Source organism: Gymnogyps californianus, chromosome Z, assembly GCF_018139145.2.
Source record: "Gymnogyps californianus isolate 813 chromosome Z, ASM1813914v2, whole genome shotgun sequence".
Taxonomy (NCBI): Eukaryota; Metazoa; Chordata; class Aves; order Accipitriformes; family Cathartidae; genus Gymnogyps; species Gymnogyps californianus.
Genome location: NC_059500.1, coordinates 71,045,995 through 71,069,101, shown reverse-complemented (window position 1 = coordinate 71,069,101; position 23,107 = coordinate 71,045,995). Strand labels below are relative to the sequence as shown.

Sequence of the window (23,107 nt, the reverse complement as noted above, 5' to 3'; positions counted from 1 at the left end):
AATTTTAAACATGTTGCCAAAAAGCTCTTAATATTCTGTTTTTCTAAGCACTGTGTAACAATATCTGTTGCTCATTGAGAGCTAATAAAAGTATCACTGCTGAAGTTAAGCTAAGCTGTACGACTGCTTATTGTCTATTTTCGTTTTGTCTCACTGAATAGCTAATTCTCTCACCGGATTATCCTCATTTCTCATAGACTCCACTATTAATGAAAGTATTAAATTATGACATACTTCTGGATCACCTCATTTGAGGCCTGACCCTTGTCCCATTAAGGCAACTGGAACATTACTATTCATATGAACAGAGGGCGGAATGAACTCCTTATCTGGGACGTTTCATGGAAAGCATGCCATACTCCAAAAAGAAAGATCAAACAAGCAGATCACTGAAGGCCAAAGGTCAGTTAAGAGGTCAGTTCCCATCTCCAGGCAAAATGGTGAAAGTATTTAAAAACTGCACCATGAAAAATAAGAATGAGACAGATCTTTAAGCTGCCAGGTATATGAAAATACAGCATGTGTTTCTATCTTTGCAACACAAACTGTCAACAATTTTTCCTGCTTTTTAAGTTAATTAATAAGTTAATTTAGATACTTTCTTTCTTAGGTTAGATACCTAAGATCAAGATTCCGTGGTACACAGTTCAATCTCAAACCTACATTAATCATGAGCAAGTTTGCATTATACTGTAAGTTTATTTTTCTCTACATTAGACATCATTATTTGAAGCACATTTAAATTAGCGAACACTTCAGCAAAATCATTACTGTGACTGTGTGGAAGTAACACTGCTATTAATTTTATTTCGTACCTAACTGGTTTTTGTATGTATTTATTTTGTACCTAGCTATTTTGGAATAATAAGATTATTTCTGTACACTTAAAATGACTTTCCAGAAAAAAAACATTAAAAGCCACATCATCTATAAAGAAACTTCTCATATTATATGTTTAGCATAAATTTATATAAATTTCTATTTACAGTATTTGCTCATTTTATAAGGAAATACACTTAAAAATCTCAAGAAAGATGCACTGAAATATAATTATTGAATATTTTACCAACACTTAAAACAAAAGTGTTCCTCTGAAAAGTGAAAGAAGGTCTTTGGGAATTCCCCTGACTCTCCTCTGCAAATATCTTTTCAATAGTACAAACTTTTAAATGCTAAAAAAACTGAAGGCCACTTATTTCTCAAAAGTGGATGTTTTATGCTTTTCCCTTCATCATTCATTCCATGCTATTGAAACAGGCTGAATGGGGCTTAGTACCAGTGAGTTTAAACTGCTATACAAGAGGCAAGTCTCATCATGTGTTTTGAATATCTACAAGAAACATACAAAGAATTATAGCTGATTACGTTTTTCTCTATTCTTGATAATGCTCCAGTTGCTTCTGAAAGATATGTCTGGTTCCCCACCCTGGGAAGAGTAGATCATGAATAACTGTCTTTATGAATTAGAAAATACGCGATAGCCTCACACCATCTCTCTTTTCAGAACAAACCAGCATGCTCACATATTTTACCATTTATTTTAAAAAGCACAGGAATAGTGTTATATAATTATGTTTAGGCTTTTCAGATTTCCAGTCTGGAATGTCTAATGAAGAAGCGCTCCAGCCTCCCCTGCTCTCTGTGTGTGTGTGCAATCCTTCAATTCTTCCTGGGTTCTGATTTTGCATTTCTAACGAAGCTGAACTGACAAAGCGTGAAAGTGGTCTAAAAGGAAAAACAAAGAAAGTGACCCTGCTTTCACTGTGCCAAGGCTAATCAATATGCCAGAAGCTCAGCTTTCCCCTCTCTTCTGATGCGTTTTTATTTTTTTCAGAGTTGGGCTAACAGTCTCCTCCCCTTTCCTTAAGTTACAGTGATAGTAAATTGCTGTACTCCAGAGCACATGCAGATTGTCAGTTTTCTCTGTCTCCCGCTCGCTCAGCTCTGCAGCTCTGCTGTATTTGTTGGGAAACCCCTACCTTATCTGCCACCACCGTGTTCCTAGAGTACTGAAGATCTGAAAAGGTGAGCCGATCGTTTCATTTGGTGGGGTTTTGAGTACAAAGTCTTAATTTTTCACTCTGCCTTTGTGTGTTACTTAACGTAATGCTCATTTTGGCTGTACCCATGTTCTTTCTTGATCTTAATGTAAGTTATAAAGGAGAGATTAGCTGCATTAATCATCTTGGAAAGAAAAGGCACTGTGAACGAATCTTTTTTTTTACAAAATAATGAAATCAGTTGTTCTGAAAAAAATCCTGCTTGCACACAGTAGTCGTGTCCAAGCTAGAATACTTACTAATTTAAATATCTAGCTCAGTCTCGGGATGTTTGCATTCTCTAAAGAAGCAAAGCATATAGCATTCTGTTAAAATTCAGAGAGGACACTGCACTAAAGTGCCAATCTTGAAACATATGGTAGAAGCAGCGATCAAATACCATCAAAATAAATTTGTTACAACGTGGTATTTCCTCTAAAACATGCTGTTTGAAAACCTTGTGTATTTATATTCTAAGTGCTTCTTAAAAAAAGGTATTTAGGCACCAGATTTAATAAAAGTAAGATGTTAGAGTTGGACTGTGTATAAATGGAGAGAGATTTCAATGGAAGCAACTAACTCTATCCATTTATTAATTTCGAATTTCTTCATAAAAACATGCCAGTGTATTAACTAAGACTTCAGAAAATGGGATTCTCAGTCTGGAAAATACCTTTGTGCAGGCTCCATTATTAAATAAATTTGTACCAAGCAGCCACAAAAAAATTCATTTTAAGATGAAAAATAATGTCCTAATGAAGGACTATTAATATTAAAACATTTTAAGGTTGATTCAGTGTGTGATTTCTTAAAATCAGATTATATCCCCATAATTGCTGTCAGGCCAAGCTAAGCATTACTTTGCAATATGAACGTGTATTACAGTCTGAAGCGACAAGCTAAGTGGGATATATCTTCTGATGTTTTACAGATGTGCTCTGAATAGTTCATACATTTCAAAGATTAATGTTATCAACATAAAACTGTCAAAGGCATATCTTCTAAATAGTGGTTGAGGGATAAATAAACTATTCCTGCTGCGTTTTGCCACGTGAAAAGGAGGAATTCAGCCAATGCATTCAACCATTTAAAAACAACTGAAATGCAGAACATTTTGAACGCACCAGTTCAAGCAAAATATTTCTCTCCAATGGTTAATGTGAAGATGAGCTAGAATTTTTTTCAGGTAATATGGGCCTGCTAAACAGAGGAAAAGCAAGTCTGACATGGTTTTAAACATTATAGCACCTTATGCTTCTATGAATTGTACTAATTTTACATTAGTGTATCTCTAGCAACTGCAAAAAAAATGTTACTCCTGGGTTTTACAGCATGACAGCAATTCAGCTTAATTTCTGAAAACACAGGACACATATCTGATCAGTCCATATAATCCTTCTTTCAAAGAGTTCTTTAACGGTCATTGAGGCTAAGCATCAAAAACTGCAATCAGCAATTTAGATATTACAAATAATACAAGTTTTACTGAAACAGGAAGAATATTTGCTTCCATGTAAACATATGGCTAATCATTCCTCTAAAATCTTATTGCAATATTTGATATTTCTTGTCTTGCAGGTTTCTCCAGTACCTCCCATGGAAAAGAATCTTCCACTTTTCTGAAGGGATATTGACAGAAGTTAATTATAAAAGAAAACTTTCTGCAAGATAGATGACTAAAGGTAACGGGGAAGATCCAAAAACTGGAAGTAGGATGGAACGCATTCAACAAGGAGTCCGGAAACGTACACTTTTGGCAAAAAAAAAAGTGCAGAGCATAACAAAGGATGATGTTAAAAGTTATTTATTGAGGAATGCCTTCGTGCTCTTCACTGTTGTTGCTGTGATTCTTGGTGAGTAATTTGTTCAACAGGAATATTCTGTTCTCCAGTGCATTTGACAATGACGATTTGCCTGGGCGATTTGCATTACAAATGAGATCCCAAATTCTTCTGCACTGATAAGAATGTTCTGGCTTGGAGAGTTTTAGCTTTGATAGCTGCATGTTGAAGTTTAGGGAAGAGCCATTTTAATTATTCTAGTGTTTCTAAGGAGAATTTGGGTGAAAAAAATCAGCCGTTTTATGGATTCTTCTCTTAAAGACTCAGATACAATAACTGAATTGAATGTTTGCAATGAAATCTTTTTCTACCAAAGCCAGCTGCAGCAAAATGCTCCGGATGTAACTTTTATTTACCTAATCTATCAAAAAATAACACCTTGCAATGACAAACAGAAGTCCTCGATGAATGAAATGAAGTGACATTTCTAAGCAAAGGTATATATTAGAGCCTCCATCTTTTCAGTTTTCCCTTGATAAATGCAAAACAATCAAACCTAAGTACAAGCTTATGCTCTCTCAGTCACTCACAATCTTACACATGCATCTTTCAGCTGCAATTGGTGCAACAATGGCAATGGTACTTATTCAAAGGACTGCAAGATATGACCTGATTAAATGCCTTTTTAGAGTATATGGAGAGGAATCCAGAACATCAAACAGCATTTAGATTTGGAATGCACCAAAACGTAAATTTAAAATATTGCTACACATTTAGAATTTACATTAGGAAGATAATCTTCTGAGAAAAACATACAATTTTTTAAACACATTTTCCTTTATATAATTACGTGATCACTTTTGGTAATTCTCCTTTAACTACAGATTTTCTAAATGACACCATATGTTTCATGAAATACCATTCTTTATAGTGTGAACAAGAACATTATGGCTTTACTGTACTACTTTCATTTTTATTTTCTAATTAGTTTAAAATATAAAACTGTGAATCTGCTCATGAACACCCAAATGTTAGCACTTAAAGATAAGGGTATATATCCTACACCTATGTAGGCCCTAATGTCCTTGATAATGCTGTTCTGTATAAATCTGTTTGCTATGTTTCTACAACATTTTTAGGAATTGAAATTTTAGGGCTTTACCATTATTGTTGCTTGATACCACATCTGCAGAGTTATTCTAAATTAATTTCAGGTTTGATGGTCTTTTTCTGGGAGACAATTATATTAATTTGCATATTGGTACAATAAAGTACTTCGTTGCTATAACAGAAATGCCAGTGTCTCATATTTATCAACAGTATTTAATCACAAGTGCTTTTAATGCCTAAGTAAGCATTTGTTCAATGCAAAAACCCCATTAATATCAGGGGTAAAAAATTCAGGCATTTTGTCTACAATGGTCAGGAAAGGCAGAACAAATTAAGCCAGTTTTGAAACACTGTCCATCCTCAAAGGAATGCAGTTCTTAGATTGTCACCTGTCTATACTGCACAAGACCAATGTGCTCTTGCAATTTTTTCACTGTCATCTAGCTCCAGTGTGACTCCCATAAATTTGGCAATGTGGGAACAGAAATGTAGGCTGGACAAGTGTTTTTACTGTTATGGCATGTTCCAGTTAGCTTTACATGACTAGTGACAAACGTCTGCCCACAGCTCCACTACCACCTACAGCAATGGCAGAGTACCAGTAAGGCTGGAACACAAGTTGGAAAACTGATGAAAATGTGCAGCCAAAGATGAGCCAGCTGCTCCAATTCTGCTCATGAAGCTATAGACATATCTGGTGTAATATGTGGAAAAAAGTCTTCTCATTACTATGATGGAATACTCCAAAATTTTCTCACATTTGTTATTTGTGGTGTAATTTTGACAATACACGTATATGATGAGAACAGTAAGTTCACACTTGATAGCTCATAAAAAGGTAAGATTTGGGTTTTTGGAGAGTTTTTTGCTGTTGTGGAAATATTCAGAAGTAGGGAACAGTTGGCTAAAGAGTTTGGAAAACACTCAGTGGTTGAACTCCATCTGTCTAGTTTGGCAAGGACTAAATTGTTGTCATCTCTCTGTTGTTTGGTGATCTGTGGAAAATCAGATGGTGGGCTTGATCCCTTTCCTAGCAGACAGTAATCAACATTGTGAAATTAACCCACCAATTAGCACCACTGGCTGTCTCATCAGAGATGCTTGGACGTGAGTGTAGGTGGAAACCAAACTATACTCAGGCCACGGTTGAATCGTTTACAAGAAATGATGCTTAAAGTTCTCAGTAATCAAAACAGACAGATGACATCAGTTTTTAGGGCTGTCAGTCCAGCAATTTTCATAAAGAGTAAAGTCAGGAAAAGCAAAATTTTAGCTTTAAAGAGAGCAGCATTTCTTCAGAAACGTTTCTTTCAGGCCTCTTTGTCAAGAGACTGACATGAAAAAGCCTATTTAATAGAGCATTTCCAATTTCTTTGCTGAGCAGGACTGATGTTGGTAGAGGCTAAGTGGATAGGATCATATGTCTTAGCCCAGTTTCAGGACTACAGTTTATAATAGGCACTTGAATTTGACTGTGGAAACATGCACTTTGTTATGAAGTGGGTAGCTGCAACATGCATTTGTTTGTGTTGCATACTGATATTTTGCAGACAGGGTAGAGATTTTCTGGCATTCACGTGATAAGGAGAAATACAGCCATTTACCCTAACCTCTGCTGTTTCTCTGATTCTGAACTGAATTCTAAACTGAATTCACTACCTGCTACAATACAAAACCAATTAATCTTTAAAAATCTAATGATGAAGATGTGAAAAGTTATAATGCATGTTGAGAATTACATGGCACTATTCTCCATTTCCCTTCATGAAAGGTCCTTCTGACTTCCCATTCTGCATAGGTAGGGTCTGTCTAGCACATCGTCATTATCATTGTTGTTGCTATTTTTAGTGAAAGTTAAACTGCTTTCAAGCCCTTTGAGAAACTTCGGGAAAAGCATGGTCAGTACGTGAGTTATGATGCAGTTTTTCAGATTCTTCTGGTACACCTAGAAATATTAAATTAGTTTTCTGCAGTGGATCTTGGCAAGAGAAATAGATGAGAACAATTATGTGAGGCCAATTTGGGAAGCTGACCACTGGTAAATTCAGAGTGTCACGATGACCGGGAGCAATTTAAGGTAGGCTAGGGGTCATAGTGGCTCACAGAAAATCTGCAGGAAGTCTTACAAACTTTGAAGTGCTAGCCAAATTACTGACAAAATCTCAGGCAGTGCCTTCTCTCCCACGCTACTTAGCTCCATCATCCTGTCCCCAAAACGCCTTCCTTTCAGATACTCTTCCTTCAGCAGACTGTCTTGATTCTCTGCTACTTACCTCCCATTTTCCAAAAATGCCACAGGAGTCCAGACTTTACTCTGGCAGGACTCCTAAATGCCAAAGAATCTCCTGTGGATTCTGAACTTGTACTGAAGGAAAGATCGAGACACTGAGCTGCTGAGCAGAGATCCTGAGAAGCTGTTCACAGAGAAATACTGTTTTAATTGAGGGGCTCAGCGAAGTAGAGGGAGGTTGTGGAGCAAGTACTATAAAAAGTTTCTGCGTAGTTATGAAGCCATTATAGCTCCAAATCGTTAGCTAAAATCTCTTCACAGTGCCAAAGTTATACGCTGCAGTTGTCCACTAGGACACTCAAGGGGGATGGAAATGGATCCACTTTTGTTTTCTGGCTACCTGTCCACCGAAGGGAGTACAGGACTGGCTGTGTCATTGAACCCAGTCTTCTGTAATTGCAGGCAATCTCACAATAGATGTGAAATGTAGATAGACCCATAAAACATCTGTTCTACAACAGCATGCACCATATGTAACATTCCAAAACTTTCCAACATCTTCATAAAAAAACCTAGTTAAAAGTACAGGAAGAAGACAGGAGAGATGAAGGCATTGCCAATGTCCCTACGTCCCTGAAAAAAGCGAAGAGTTAAATAAAACCTGCAGATGATCCTTCATAAAACAGAAGGCAAAAAAACCAACAAACCCCCTAAAATACCTGAACAGTGAAAAGCTGTGCAGAGTAGCAGATTCTCCTATTTCAACACACTCCTGGTCTGAACAATAGTTTAAAATGAGTCCTAAGAGGTACAAGTCTGTAATACACTGGTACACAGAATCCTGGATAACGCCCACAAAAAAGACAGTCTCTTGTGTGTTAAAGCAACGTCTTTTCCGCTACTGGCAGATCCTCTGTATCCACTGAAGACTGAGGCTGACATACCCAGAGAAGGGTATTTGACCCCATTACACACTGACAATGAACACGATGACAGTGCCTAAGGCAGCCTTGGTAAAATTTGCATAAGACCAAAGCAAAGATCCATCACTATAGGAGAAACAGCTGTGGGAGGTGAGTCCGAGGTGAGAGAGTATGTTAAAACATAAAGAGAGAAATGTGATACCAGAGAAAAGATTAAGATGTATACAAGAAAATCAAGATAGTTTGGGGACAGCTAAGGAGAAATTAATTCTATTTATGCTGAACTCAGAGGCTGCCTCTGTCGCAGTGCTCTCATAAAGAACCTGCCCAGCACAACTGCTTTCTCAGTGAGTGACAAGACCTTCCTAAGTGAAATTCTGAAAAAAATTGCCAAGTAAAACCTTAATTCTTTGTGAAGTTAAAAAATAGTTATAATTTTTTGAAAAAAACATAAACAGACACCATAAGATCCAGAGTAACACTTAAAAATTCAAAAGAGATGATCCTTTTCAAAAGGGAGAAAAAGTATAGAAATACAAAGAACTTTAATGCTGCTATTAAGTAGTCAGTAATAGAAGTCAGACTGCGAAATATGAACAGTATGCTAGTTTAGCAGTTACTTGCAAAATAGAATTAGGTTAATTTATTATCACAATCTTATAATTTCTTACTGTACACTCTGGTGTTACTGAAATGAAACAGCACTGGTTGTTGGACTGCCTTAAGTGGCACAGAATAACAACAATAAACTTGGCTACTCTGAATCACTGTGCATTCTGGAGACAGCAGCTGTGCATATATGCACAGTAAAGATACAAAACGTGCTAAATATAGACTTACTACCTTCTTATTTGCTTTAAATTGTCAAATCAGTGGACTTGCAAAGTGGTGCTCAAAAGTAGTATGTCTGAGTGGTCATAGAACAATCCAGAGAAGCATACATTCACTGCACTCTTCATACAGCTTGTGAAAAGGAAAGTGAGATTCTCAAAATTCTTTCTAGAAATTAAATTTAAATTTATTTACGTAATACCACTTCTTGCAAAGCATATTTCAAGGCTATCCTGGGTGAAATTCAGGACAGTAACTGCATGAGCCATTTAGGATGTTTATGTGGTTTCTCAGAGATTTTACAAGAAAACTCTCTGAATGCCAGTAGAATATGGCAATCATGCTATCAAAAGATATGTTACAACAGAAACAGTGGTCATCTCAAAGACTGTAAAAAAGAATTTTGTGTTGAGCATCAAATGAACTAGTATTAGGGCTTGCCAGTCCTTTCCACTTTTCAGTAGGTGTGCACTATAGTCACTATGGTGATTGTAAAGCAGTAAAAAATCATAAGCAAGGTGCCAATGATTTGTACGCTGAGTAAATGTTTAACGTTGTTAGATCCTTACTAGCACCCTAGCTATTGTAAAGCTAGAATGAGTTGTCATCTGCACTGGAATGCTTTTGAGTTGGCCTCAATGAAGGTGTAGCTGAAGATGGCATGTTTAGTTGTTTATGAATTCCTGAAACTTTCATTCATGTGGCTTAAATTTCTCACACAATTTCTTGAAATAACCAGGCATCTAAAAGTTTCCAGGGATTTCATGATACTGAAGAAAAAATATTTTTATAAAATACTTATCTTTTTAGGTGAATCAAGATAAAGTGCATTTGAAAAACTATACAAACAAATCCAATATTAAAGAGAGGTAAAGAAATTAGATCTTCTGGATGTTAATAAGGCTGCTAAAAAAGTAAGATATAAATGCAGGCATTGTGATAATTGGTACTGTAGCATTGACTTTATATCAGCAGCTGAGAGATACTGACTTTTTTATTTTTTCACACCGTGTTAAAAAAATCAGATGTTCTGGAACCACCAACTGCATAAAATAATCCATGCAGTCACATTAGTTATGTATATCCTCTGTCCATCCTCCCAATTCGGTTTACTGTCCATTCCCTTCAAACTTTGTATTTCATTCAGTTTCAGATTACAACTCAGTAATCCCCTCACTACAAGACAGCCATTGAGGTGCTGGAGTGTGTCCAAAGAAGGGCAACGAAGCTGGTGAAGGGTCTAGAGAACAAGTCTCATGAGGAGCGGCTGAGGGAACTGGGGTTGTTTAGCCTGGAGAAAAGGAGGCTGAGGGGAGACCTTATCGCTCTCCACAACTGCCTGAAAGGAGGCTGTAGCGAGGTGGGTGTCGGTCTCTTCTCCCAAGTAACAAGCAATAGGACAAGAGGAAATGGCCTTAAGTTGTGCCAGGGGAGGTTTAGATTGGTATCAGGAAAAATTTATTCACCGAAAAGGTTATCAAGCATTGGAACAGGCTGCCCAGGGAAGTGGTTGAGTCACCGTCCCTGGAGGTATTTAAAAGACGTGTAAATGTGGCACTTGGGGACATGGTTTAGTGGTGGACTTGGCAGTGTTAGGTTTATGGTTGGACTCGATATCATAAAGGTCTTTTCCAACCTAATGATTCTATGATTCTATGATTCTTTCGGATTTAGTATATTTTGTTGTATATTTTTTTCTCAGCATATTACAGCTCTGTTCAACCTGGAGCTTTGGAGTAATAAGGCAATGCAAGTGATAAATAAGAAAAAACAGTAAGGAGCTAAGAGATTTCTTCCTCCCATACTAATTTCTCCAACTGTGTTGTTCACAGAATATGCTATGGTGTCTACAATGTATATTAGAAAACAACTAGGCTCCTGACTAAGGAGTTTTAAATTAGTCATTGATACAACAAAAATAGATGGTATGGAATAGCGAAGAAACTATGGAAAATAGGGAAAGAACAAATGGAAATTATTCCAGAGAAATTTTGCTAAGAGCTGGATTATTCCATTTATTATGTCAATTCATCAGACTTGAAGTTGTACTGACACTGTACTTTTAATCAACAGGATGAAACCACCAGGTATTTAACTTTTTAAAATCCATACAAAGGAAATTTTTTTAATAATAGATTTTATAAGGCATTTTTTAACAAAAGAGGAAAATAATAGGTCCAGTGAACTGTACAACAGTGAAAAGGAAAACAGTTAAAAGCAGGAAAAGAGGCAAAGAAAACGAGGATAACAGGAAAATCAGGAGCATAACAAAGTGTTACTGTTACTCATATTTTCTGGTTGTTCTCCCATGTCCTTTCTTTTAGGAGCAGTTATATTCGCCTTTTGAATTCTTGTTCAATTCTGTGCATTGAAGAAATGCATTTTCTTGCTTGAAATTTGACATGTCTATGTATTTTCTATTGGCATGGACAGAAGATCATAAATGGAAATCAGCTTGACAGTTACAAAGTGTGTGGTTGGTTTTCATAATTTACTGTAACTTGGCATAACTGAAAATTCATTTATTCAAAAAAAGTCTATAGAAGATGGGGCTTAAGTGTTGAGCATTATTTACTCTGAAACATAAGTTGGTCCTCAAACTGGCTCCAGTAAATGCTCTGGTTTTACCATTCACAAGGACTACATAAAAAAAAGAATAAAATTGCCTTTGTATGTATATATAAAAGGACCATTAATCAGGGCATTCCTGGGAGTACTAACCAAAGGCAGTTGATAAATAAGGCTACTGCATATATTTTGATGTCTTTTAAAATAATTTTGACTTGGAAATACATACATTAAACAAACATGGGTACAATCTAGTCCTTCAAAGCCTAAAACGTAAGCAAAGGAAGGTGCATATGGAATCCAAATCTCAGACCTGGGTGTCTTTTTAGTGCATGAGCGAGAGCTAGGAGACTCAAAAGGGCAACCCCACAAGTCCGCAAGCTAAGCATATAACTGCCTAAAACTTGCCAGGAGAAAAACAAACAAACAAACAAACAAACAAACAGGTTTGCATTCCTACTCCCACTCCTTTCTGAGTCAGTCAGGACCATGCCAGATATTTTCACCCAGTCAAGATCCAGAAGCACAAGAGCCCTCACCTTGGGAATGGTGTCAGCAGCGCTTGAGGAACTGGCTCACTCTTTTCCTTTCAAAAGGCAAGTTACAGGAGGATGCAATTCCACCATTCCTTTCAAAGTTGTGTCATCAGGCAGAAGGAAATGCAAGACTTCTAAAGGCAAATACATATGCCAAGAGAGCAAAAGGCGGCATGATGTTTTAACCTAATGGCTAAAACACTCATCTATAACAGGGAGCCCCAGGCTGTGAAGTAATCCTTTGAGCAAGGATAGGAATAGAGGGCATCTCAAATCCAGGTGGTTCTCTGCATACATGTGTCGGTTGTGTTCAGTTTCTAGATCCCCAGGACTTAGTCTGGAATTAGGCAAATAGATGTTTAGGTCATGGCAATTCTGAGAAAACCACAAGCAGAACGGTGAGAAGTGAGTGGTCTTCCAAAACAACTGGAGAAGTGCCCATTAACTTTATAGATTTTCAGAATTAAGGTGTTTTATCTAGAGGGACTTCGAAGGTCACAATTTGGACTCAGGTACTTACTATGTAACTAAGTATTGTTCCAGGTGCCAGTTTCCCTTTGCCATTTTTGTGACCTTTAAGATAACGGAAATTCTGCCATTCTGAATAACACCTAACAGAGAGAAGAGAGGTATCGTAACCCATATGGAGGCTACATCTAAATTAGTCCTCTATGCTACAACATATCCTTCAAATGAGTTAACTCACAAGAAGTTAGGCATGAGACCTCTTTAATCAACTGAAACAAAACAGTTTTGGAAATTCATGTGTTGAAAGAGTCTGTTCACCAGTAAACTAAATACATGGAAGGTTCTAGTTATGAATAGTTTCATAGTCATATTGCGGTTTTTAGGGATGAAGTGGCTCAACTAACAAAATCAAACAGCTAGGGACTGAAAGCATCCTAGCTATCTTCTTAAAAAGGTGGTAACATGATTCCATGAATTTCAGTCATGAACCTGATTTCCTTATCGAAAGAATTCACTGAACGATAAATCAAACATAAATAAAGGATTCCGGTAATGCTTACACCTGATATGGCAAAAGTCTTGTATTCTACAACAGGAAATGCTTCTTCTCAGTCTATCAAGGTTGTGTGGATGTGTCAGCAAAATACTGGATAAAAAAGATTCTTTCAAGTCTTTTAACAAAGTCTGCCATGTGAGTTATGTTCCATGACCCAAACAGTTCTGACATAGGCATATCTTGATTCAACAAAATACTTACTCCTCATTGGCAAACATCTCAGTTACAGATTTAGACTATCAGCACTAAGCTAAATTAACAGGTGGTTTTGTAAGAATGAAAAGTTGGGCTAGCTCCACAGAGATATGAATGTGTAAATTGAATGTCCCACAAATGATGGTGTAAAACTGCATACCAAGGAAGCCAAGCCTACAATGAACTGTTTTGTAGTGTATGTCTAAGGTGGAATTAAAAAACCAATAAAGACAACTATCAAGGTCTAACCTCAGGCTCTCTGTTAAACTACACTAGAAGTTCTTCAGAGTAGAGCTCTGTTTTCTGAGCGTGTTTGCACAAAGTTCTTGGCACTGAGGGATCTCAGTCTCATTGACTGTGATTCCTCAGTGTTACTATACTGTAAAAAAAGACAAAATAATACGGATGGGCAGCTGAAACTGTAGTAGAGAAAAACAGAATTCGGTGCTGCTAAGGACTATGTCAGCTTCCAGTTGAGGCAAAACAGGAAAGCAAGCAATGTAAAGGCAAGAAAGGAACTATGTAAACTTCAAGAGAACAGCTTTCTTATCTGTTGAGAACTATTCTTTATGGAAGTAAAAACATTAATATTAGCAAGAAGGTGAAGCAGCAAAGTAAACCCAGGCATGAAAAAACCAGTTATTACAGTAACTTTGTAAAGCACTGAGTAGTACCATAATTCTAAATAATACTTCACAAAGTATGATATGGCAGGTATTGTGAATGCCTGATCTTTTTTATATGCATAGTAAGAGAGAATTCCTGAATTTTGATGGAATTATTTGTTATTTGTTGCAACAAAAGTATTTTTTCTATAGCTTAGAAACTAATAAGAGTACATAAACTAGGAGTAGTTTGTCTTTCAATAAAGTCTTTTGTCTGAGGATGAAATCAGGAATAATGTCCCTATTCCATAAAGAGCAGTCTGTTTCAGTGCCAGCAGTGAAAACTCTTCTTCATTCCAAATCCTCTACAAATGCCCTGCAATTGCTTGTCTTATAAATAACAACAAAAGTGAAATCAAAGATGAGAAATAAATACAGAAACAGTTCAAGGAAAACAAGGAAGAACATTAAGAAAAAATTTGAAAGCAAACAGAGAAGCAGAAGTTGGATAAAAAGAGAACGATCTTTTGGACATGTTCTCAAAGGAAGAAAATTACCTCCTAATTGGGGAAGAAGGGCAAATGAACCAAATAACTAGAGAGAGAAGGGAAAAAATGTATGAGTGTAACACTGGAACCAAGAAGTAAAGTAGCAAAGGACAGATTTCAGTGATTTTTTAAAAAACTTTTTAACAGCACTCAGAGGCTGTTGTAGCCTCAGATTGGTATAAGAAGCATCCTGGTTTAGGCAGTACCTCGTAAAACAGTGATTTTACTCATTCCTTAGTTACATGAGTTCTTCTTTACAGCTTCAGACTCCCCATTCCAATCGTATGCCTTCTGTCTGCAAAATCCAAGGAGGAACTGCTGTGTCTGCAACTAAAGACAATGTGCAAGTGCCCAGCCATAGCTATAAAGGTGTTTCAGGAGTTCAGGCACCTCCAGAGTTAGGCAGTGGCAGGCAGAGGTTTTGAGTGTCTTCATTTTGAGCTGCGAATTAAGTGCCTATGCATCTATGTTAATCTAGCTCTAAATGCCCATAAAAGACATTAATATTATAAAATGCCTCTGGATCTTTGCAATTTGTAACTGAATAGTGATGTTAGAAGTCCGGTGTGATTTTTTTGGAAGGTAATAGCTCTCACTGGATAAAGCAAATCTTCAGGGTCAAGTTCCGGAGGCAGGTGTTCCTGACACACAGTGACTGCAGCACTGCAGCTCCATCTCTCTTCAGTATAGCTGAGAGCATTATGGCACTCTCGTGACCCCTGAGCAAAGGTAACACACTAACTTCTCTTCTGATGCAGGAAACAACTCTTTGACATCAATGTAGCTCTTACTTCACTATACATTTGCTTTTCTCTGGACATCTCTTTTTACAGCCTTGGAATTCTGTCCAGGTGGAATTGGAGGCTTTTTTGCCTGATATTTTCTGATCTTTCACAGCTTAATTGAGGTAGGAATTTCAGCCAAATTGCTTGGTGTCTGGAAGTCTCAGAGAGCCCCAGGGTGCATGTATGTGTGCACAGTAGACTCTGTAGCATGTGGGCAATGACTTTAGCACTCCCAGAAAGTATCAGGTCTGCCACAAATCAGTATGTGCCATCCAGAACTACCACAGGTAGTCCATTTGTGCACAGTAAGTATACTGCATCCTGACTAAAGTAGATATGTGTTTTATATACAGATAAACCATGTAGTTCATTCTTCCCAACAGAATTGTCAACAAGTTCGCTGCTAGAACCATCCCATACCACAATATATTGTATCAGTGGGATCTTCTGGATTCCAGTCATGTCTAGGATATCTAGCTCTTTTATGGTACTTCTCCCATGATTCCTGTCATGATATCTCTCAAGAAGAGGAGAGGTAGCTATCTGTGTCCAAATTAACCCATATTCCACTTCAATATAGCCACCTGTAAGAGCTACTTGGAGGACAAATCCTTAAGCTCTCTACTGCACTGGCATCATCCAGGTAAAAGAGAAGGAACATATCACACGAAAATATATACAGCTACACAGGTAAGATTCTCTGCTGGGTCTCTGTCAGATGAGAGCTGTAGAGGAATAACAGCTAGTTTATTAAGCCAATTGATACCTGGTCTTCTTCAGGTCTGAAACAGAGAAGCAAGTTCACATGGAAAACATTTGCTCTAAATTCAGCCTCAGAAGAAGAGAATTAAAGGCATTTTAAGCTACCTATTAACTCCAATTCTGGATTGCCATAGGAAGAGTAACTGATAAGGTTGCTTAAGGGTATGTTTCTGTGATTGACTAAGCCAGTCCTACCTCTGTCCCTGGCTGCCTATTTCGACCCCCAAATGTTTGTTTTCCTCCCTTGCCATCACACCAGCACCACCATCATCTAGCACAGCAGTAAATCTGTCCAGGGAACTAATCTGGCAGAAAACTAACCCAGTAAAAAGTAGTTCCTCCCTGATTTAGCCCCCAAATGAGCTCATCTCAGTATCTGACCAGTGCATTGAAGTAAGGACTCTGGGTTTGTCTAGTTTGGACAAAAGGAGACTGAGGGGCAATCTCACTGCTCTCTACAGCTTCCTGAGGAGGGGAAGTGGAGAGGGAGGTGCTGGTCTCTTCTCCCTGGTATCCAGTGACAGGGTATGTGGGAATGGTTCAAAGCTGCATCAGGGGAGGTTTAGACTGGACATTAGGAAGCATTTCTTTACCGAGAGGGTGCTCAAATGCTGGAACAGGCTTCCTAGAGAGGTGGTCGATGCCCCAAGCCTGTCAGTGTTTAAGAGGCATCTGGACAATGCCCTTAACAACATGCTTTAACTTTTGGTCAGCCCTGAAGTGGTCAGGCAGTTGGACTAGATGATCATTGTAGGTTCCTTCCAACTGAAATATTCTATTCTATTCTATTCTATTCTATTCTGTTCTGTTCTGTTCTGTTCTGTTCTGTTCTATGAAAAAGATCAGCTTAAATTGTAGTCTCTTCCTGGCTGTAGCAATTTGGTGCTCTCCACAGCATTATTCCTCTCAGTTTGATGCCATACATGCCCATTAGTTATTTGCCTGCCACAGGACTTGGACAAAAGAGCCTGTAACTGTCTCTCCTGAACCAAGGGCATTTCTCCTTTTTTGGAATGAAGACTCATAAAGTGCTTTTTAGGTTATCCCATCAAATATACTTTGTGTGAAGGACCTTTAAAGAGGGTCATAATCTTACACCTTTAGGATAAAAATGGTCAGAGCTGTAATAAGGCAACACTGATGACTCTATAATACAAGAAGTAATTCTCAAATGATTAAAAGCAGTAGCTCTGCTGCAGTCCTAAATTAAATGAATTGAGTAAAAAAACTAACTAGTTAGCTACCAAACAATAATCAGCATAATAAGAGCTAATTTTTAAGATAAAATCAGTAAAAGTAACAAAAAATCACAAAAGACGACTGCTGCAGTATTTAGGTATTGAATATTTAGGTTAGGTACCTAGTATTTAGGTTCAACAAAATGGTTTCAAAGGGAACATACCTCCCCACCTGCATAAGGAAAACCAGAAAGTAAGGAAGGAGTGGGTGATACACAAGGGGGGTGAGGGTGGGGGGACGGTTCAATATAAAATTATGGAAAAAAAAAGATGAAAATCAAAAGCATGCAAGTGAATTGGTGAGTCTGTGGTTCTTGTGGCAAGCAAAGAAAGAGATTAAGAACAATTGTGATTTTGTCGGCAACTTGAAGTATTTCTTATCACTAGAGAAGTTATTTACCTGTTTGTCTCAAGTAAATACAGTTGCGGCCTTATCTGAAACTGGTTGTTGGAAGAAAAGGTGTCAGAACAAAATGGTAAATTAAGCAGAAACAAATGACCCAAAGAACAAAAGCATTCATTCCAGAGCTCTGCAGGAACATAAGAATGAAATGGCTGTGCAGCTAACAAAAATATACAATCTCCCATTAAACTGGTAGGAGCCTGATTCTCTTACTGGCTCTAGCCCAATTTCTGTTATAGAACAGAATGTTATTTGCTTGCTGGTTACAAGGTTTTCTGGAAGAGCACTATTAACAGCTGTTACTTTCGTGCACCGTTCTATGTAGTTTAAGGTATTCTTTTCCAGTTATTATGAAGTTTTCTATTTCCTGCTGGAAAAGAAAAAGTAAGTTGGTACCTCATCTATTAAAGAAAAGGATATTGATACGGACCTCATTTAACAATGTTTTGAGATGAACTGGTAAAAAGCAGAAGTGTATGTAACTCTTATTGGTGTGTTCTGGCAAGCTGGTGTGTTTGAACTGGCAAGCACTGATACAGAAAAGGCAGCTTTCCACTGTCATTAATATACCACCTTGTAATTTCCTCTTGAAATATGCTTGAGTGATTTTTGATCAATTAAAAAGTAAAACTGCTAGATTTTCTACTTTCTGCACGAAAATACAGCAGAGACCATGGACATTGTAAAAAATATTAACTCCAAATAATGGTATGGTCTTAATTCCTGTGTGTTTCTGAAATAAGATAGAGACCAGAAGCTGATAAAGATTCATTGTAAAAACTGAGACTTCACTTATTTAGCAAAACTGCTGCTATCGTTCACTTAAAAACATCATGCCAATTAGGAGCTTCCTTATTCTCTTAAAATTATGAATTATTTGAAGTAGTGAAAAAAACAATCCTCTCTCTTTATTAATTTTTTATATCTCATTCTTCCAAGTGGGCCAAGGAGGAGGATAGACTTAAGCTTCACTAAAGTTCTTGAATGAGCATTTAGATCTACGTAAAGCCCCATCTCTCATCTTGTAAGAGTTATGGTTCTTTTTTTTTTTGCTGATGTGTTTTTTTAAACCTATGTGTAGGTGTGCAACCTGTTTCACCTATGCAACATAATAATGTGAAACAGCTCTCTACCATTGTGAGACCAAGGCATTTTGTAATACAATTAAGACTTCATTTTCTCCGTTGAGGATTTTAAAGTTCATTTGCAAATTCAATTTAGGAAAGTATACATAAGTTGATGATACTCTGGTAGATCACTACAACAATTTTTTTTTGTAAAAAACAACCCAACAAAAAAGAAGAACCATCTCCATAACAAATCTATTCCTAAAAACCTGAGTATTACAAAAGTATTAAAGTTTGTCTTGCTGCTTCAGACCCTGATTTTAATGCTTACTTTATCACACTTCGATGTTACTCCATTTAAGAAATTTTATATAGAAGGTTGTACGTTTCTTAACAATTACAGGTATACCCATAGTTTTTAAAGCCTGACATGAAGACTTTATTGTTTCCTTTCTGGTACTGCAGCATCTAGAAGTGAAAACACTAGGCCATTCATCAATGTCTTCCTATCTTAGGAATAAGGAATCCCAAATGATATCTACCATTTTTGCCATTTCCATCCCATTCCTATCACTGTAAGAATTATTTTCACCTTCTGCTCCTTTCAAGTTTTAAATCCTCTCTTCACTGTATTCATACAGATTGAAATTTATTTTGAACATCTACATTGGTATAAAAATGCAATAAAATGGTTTAGTTTAAGGATTGTTCTGATTGTCATCAGGATTATCTGCAAATCAAGTTTTCCATAAATTTGACTACATCACTGACAAGAACACCTTAAAAATCTTTTTATAACTCTAATCTGATTTGCTTCTTCATTATGAACTGTATAAATTATTCAGCAATATGGTTCTGTTATACAACTATACACGTGTATAGAACTCAGCTCCTTAACTTAAACAGGCACTACAGATTTTTGTCCAGAAAAAGCCTAACAAATTCTGTCGAGAAATCTACTCTTCCCTGCAGTGCAGAAGTGGTACACCACTTACCATTTGAGAAGTCAGGCTCTGATAGAGTTGATTAGTTGTTCTGTTACAAAGGGTAGACAGAAACCTGCACAACAGGTTGTGGGAGCTTGTTTCACACAAAGCTTTGTTTCATTACAATTTTCAGAATTAATCAGAAACTTGAAACTTTTACTGAGAAAGGCCAGCTCCAGTATTTAATCTTCTCAGTCTTGATCGTGGAGGGTGCTAAGCACTGCAACTCTTACCACACACAAAGACATGGATGGTTGTTGAAATGCTGCACACCTTCCAAAGGTTTAGTACCTCCTACCAGGTCTTGCTTCCCAATTTTATTTTGATACTTTGTCATTCTATCTGTCTTTAAATCATCATTGTATGCTCTTCTCTCACTATTTAAAACCTGTGAATGTTGGTTTTGAGAAGTGAATTCAAAGAAGTCAAAGCTACCTTGCCAGATTTGACTTTTCTCTTTTGAGTTCATAATTTTTGTTAATAAAACTTTGTCTGACAGGATGTAATACCCAGTATCTAGGTATTTAAACTCAGAATGGAAAATAAAGTTTCATCTCCATATATTCTAAAATCAAGAGAGACTGATAAAATCATGCTGTTCTGCTTTCATTATCACACACTACAATGAGGAAATAATTTGCTTAAATTCCTTCTTGCACTGCTAAGATCACTATAGGAACACAATTTTCAGAAACATCTGTGAAGCAACTACTACTATACCTATTTTACAAGTAGGGAAATTGAGTCAGAGAAAGGTTCTTATGGCTTAGGCGTGACTGCATGTAAATTAATAGCAGTGCTAAGATTAAGGCTGAAGAATTAGTAACTATTGGGTGTTGACCTAGTTCACCAGAATACACTACCAGGGCACATTTTTTCCGCATCGCAGAAATTATTTTTGTAAACTGCAGTGATAGGCAACCCTGTAATTATGCCCAGAGCACTTTAGGACAAAAAAGCAATAATTTTTGGCTCAACAGGTTTACATGGAACTTCAGAAACTTACTCTCACTACAAATAATATTCATTCAAACAGCCATCTACTCAGGCCCTGATTCTCTCTTAGGCCACCTTGTACTGCTTGGACAGTAATGGACCAGATAATTGAGCCCTTATAATATAGCATAAGGACTAGTTCTTATAGCAGCCTCAGAAACCCTTACTAACTTCAGTGAGGCTTTGTACTAGTGCAGAGATTAATTCATGTGGAACTAATTGCAGGACTGTAGCCTAAGTAAGAAACTGGTCTAGCTCTATTTGCTTGTTATCCAGTTGTCAAAATGTAGTACTCATTAAGTGCAGAAACAAAGGGTCCAGATGGATTCTTTATATTTGAGAAATGTGTTTCCCATATAGAAAGAAAATGATGAGTAACACTGCAGTGGAATTTAAAACCTTATTGAAAAGAACGGAAACTCTAAGGCAAGTCTTCTAATAAAGAGTAATTCAGAGGCCCTTCCTCCATGCATTTTATGATCTACTTTTACCTTAAAAAATCATTTATGCAAAATGTACTTTGACTACCTGAGTCTATAGAACATGAATGAGAGTAAAACAAATGCCTTCTAGTCCCACCACTCTCTTCCATAGCGTGAACTCCATGTTTGGTTCCAATTGTGCTCTAATCACTTTTCTCCCATCCTGTAACACTGAGATTTTCTGTCCTACACAAGACATTTCTGGACTCCTCTAACTTAACCAACCTGCTGAAGTCCCTAACAGCATGATCAGACAGACAGAGGTCACTAACATGAAAGTTACAGCTGTTTCCTTACATCAGCAGATGGCAATAAGCTAGTGTAGGAGGCATAACAACATATTTTAGCTAGTAAAATCTGGCATGAAGATATTATCTGCTGTATGGATGTACCAATCATCTAAAATCTGATTAAAAAAAAGCAAAACAAGAAAGTGATTAAGAATTGGAACTAGCAGTTCCCAGAACTGTTCAATGTTAACAGCATTTTCAGGACGTACCCAAGTTCTAACATGATCTAGAAGTGAGCTTGAATGCTCTGCTGCCTAACATCACTGAGGATGCAGTTTCATGAAAAGTCTTAGGAAACCTGTCTGCCTATCTGCCAAAAAGGGCAGTCCCGCTCTTCTCTAAGGCACATTTCTACCTATTCCCTTGTGAAGGTACCAACACTTGTGCAGCTATGCAAACAAATTACCTCAGGGAATTGACCTGGCTGAAAATTAACCCAGTAAAATAAATTCTTTTTTGTAGCAGGATCAATTCTCTGATCCAACTTTCTATACAGCCACAATTAGCACAAATGCCAGTACTAGACAGTGGGGAAGAACATGGAGTTAGGAATGGGAAGGAGGGATAGTTGAGTTTCACCATCTGTATGGTTAAGGTATTCCAGAGAAAGCCATGTGTTGCCTGGCTGGATATAGAAGACCTATATTTAGGCACCAAACCATTTAACATTCCGTAAATTGTAACTAGTTATGTCAACTAACCAAATAATTAACCAAATAAGCAAATAAAGCAGTTGGTGCCAAGTACAGGACAAAATCTACAAAGTTCTAGTTGAGAAGTTTAGGTTGCCACATGTCAGCCCGTCTATGGCTTCCATTTGTAAATGTATCTCAAGCACCATTTATCTGTTCCCGGTAAGATAAACAGATCCAGGCACTCCCTTACTCCACTCCCTCAGGCATTGAAACCCACCGCTTAATCATCCAGTAAGACGTTCCAACCCCGATTAGCTGCTTTTTTACAAGTGCCTGTGTTTCTGAAGGTAGGCATGTGTAAAGCTATTTACCTCCTGATGCTGTTTTGCTGTGTAAAGACCTAACCACAAGGGGATTCTCAAATACGTCTGTCCTGTTATCTCATCCAATCTGACACACATCTACAGGATCAGGCCCCACAGAGTAAACAGGTATGGACAAGACTTCTGAAGGTTGGTAGCTAGTATGTTTATGCATTTCATATATGATTACACTTAAAATCCCAGAATTCAAAGCACTTGGTTGCAGTAGCAGGGACTGTTTCCTTTTCATTCAAGATGTACCTTTTACATTAATCCAGATTTTAAAAAATAGCAGCACGAATAACCTTCTGAATCTGTTACAGTGGAAAACAATTTAATGGCTTCAGTAGGACTACTCATAATAGTAGTTGATATTTGAGAGAGTAAATCAGGAGTGCAATCTGGGGCATAATAAAAACTGCATGTTACAATCAGATATGTCAAGTAAGTACTATACAGATATTCATGTTCAGATGTTACGACTACTTTAGAAGAGTAAGTCATAATATCTTTTCCCTCTCTTCAGGTGTAATCCTTGGATTTTCTCTCCGATCATATAAGATGAGCTATCGGGAAGTCAAGTACTTTTCATTTCCAGGAGAACTACTCATGAGAATGCTGCAAATGCTGGTCCTGCCACTAATTGTATCCAGTTTAGTCACAGGTAAAAAAAAGAAACATTTTTTTTGTTCTTTTAAATAATTTTATAAA

The 23,107-nt window shown here is 37.2% G+C and overlaps 1 protein-coding gene across 4 annotated transcripts in view; it reads left to right on the top strand.

Annotated features, from left to right (window-relative positions):
* The first annotated feature begins 3,711 nt into the window (after positions 1 to 3,711).
* Positions 3,712 to 23,107, top strand: part of SLC1A3 (solute carrier family 1 member 3) — a 65,223-nt gene continuing 45,827 nt past the window's right edge. For 3 of the 4 annotated variants that reach the window (XM_050912890.1, XM_050912888.1, XM_050912887.1), the window contains exons 1-2: positions 3,712 to 3,892; positions 22,923 to 23,060. In XM_050912890.1, coding sequence (XP_050768847.1) covers positions 3,712 to 3,892; positions 22,923 to 23,060 — 319 coding nt within the window. The remainder of the gene's footprint in view (positions 3,893 to 22,922; positions 23,061 to 23,107) is intronic. The other variant, XM_050912889.1, reaches the window with a different exon arrangement.